We start from the raw sequence: 1,109 nt of genomic DNA on the forward strand, positions 1-1,109 counted from the left end.
AATATTTAAATTTTATATTATAAAATACTTTTTTTAAATTTAGAATTTAATTTATGCATAACATAAATCAACAACTTCCATTAACCCTAGCAGCCAATTACCCAAATTAAATTCTACTTTTTAAATAACTGAAGAATCATATTATAACATAATTTTAAAATTATTTTTTAAATTTAAAATTTAATTCCTACGTCACACAAATCACCATCCTCCATTAACCCTCGCAAACCCCGCATGTCCCACCCCGCAGTGCCCGGGTCGCGGCTCTCACCGCCGAGGCAGATCCGAGGCACCGCGTACATGTCCTGCTCGGCGATGGCACCCGCTGGCACCTTGGCGTTTTGGGGCACTTCTGGGGCCGTGGGGCACCTCTGGATGAAGTGGGTGTCGGCCAGGCGCACAAAGGTGTTGGACACCTCCGTGTAGTCCATGGTTTTCCCGTCTGGGTGGGAGGAGAGACACGGCGCGGGGAGCTGGGGTGGGCCTGGGGCTTTGGAGGTCCTCCTGCCACGAGGACCCCACAGAGCCTTGGGGATCACAGGCCCGAACACAAATCAATGCCTGGTTGTTAGGAGCTTCCAACCCTCCGTGCTCTCCAAGAGCAGATCCCGGAGGTTCCTGAGGCTCAGGAGGACATGGTGACACCATGGCCACCACTGCAGGCGGGCTGTGAACGCCCTACGGTGCCTCTGGTCCCATCCACCACTCCCAGATCCCGATTTTTTGGGCTTCCTTCCCACCTTCCATGGTCTCAGTGAGGTGATCAGCCACTCTGGCCACAGAGCTCATGGGAAGCTGCCCAAGGACCACAACAGCTCCCCAAAGAACATCCTACAGTACCTCTGCTCCCATCCATACACTAATCCTGCTCCCAGATCCCGTTTTTTTGGGTTTCCTTCCCACCTTCCATGGTCTCGGTGAGGCGGTCGGCCACCCTGGCCACGGCAGAGCTCATGGGCAGCTGCCCGTGCAGCAGCAGCTCCTCCACCAGCAGCTCCCCTGGGTCCCCATAAAGCTCTCCTGGGTCCTCCAAAGAACACCCCACAGAACCTATGATCCCATCCACAACTCCCAGATCCCATTTTTTTTGAGTGAGGAGCTTCCTTCCC

At 53.1% G+C, this 1,109-nt stretch overlaps 1 protein-coding gene across 1 annotated transcript; it reads right to left on the minus strand.

Annotated features, from left to right (window-relative positions):
- Positions 1–55: 55 nt before the first annotated feature.
- Positions 56–1,071, minus strand: LOC121360162 (DNA-directed RNA polymerase III subunit RPC3-like). Its single transcript, XM_041479692.1, has 2 exons — positions 904–1,071; positions 56–442 (listed from the first exon to the last, which is right to left on the minus strand). Exons 1-2 carry the CDS (start codon positions 953–955, stop codon positions 174–176), a joined length of 321 nt encoding a protein of 106 aa, XP_041335626.1. The 5' UTR covers positions 956–1,071; the 3' UTR covers positions 56–173.
- Positions 1,072–1,109: the final 38 nt, after the last annotated feature.

Source organism: Pyrgilauda ruficollis, unplaced genomic scaffold (assembly GCF_017590135.1).
Source record: "Pyrgilauda ruficollis isolate IOZ18807 unplaced genomic scaffold, ASM1759013v1 scaffold4993, whole genome shotgun sequence".
In the NCBI taxonomy this organism is placed as follows: Eukaryota; Metazoa; Chordata; class Aves; order Passeriformes; family Passeridae; genus Pyrgilauda; species Pyrgilauda ruficollis.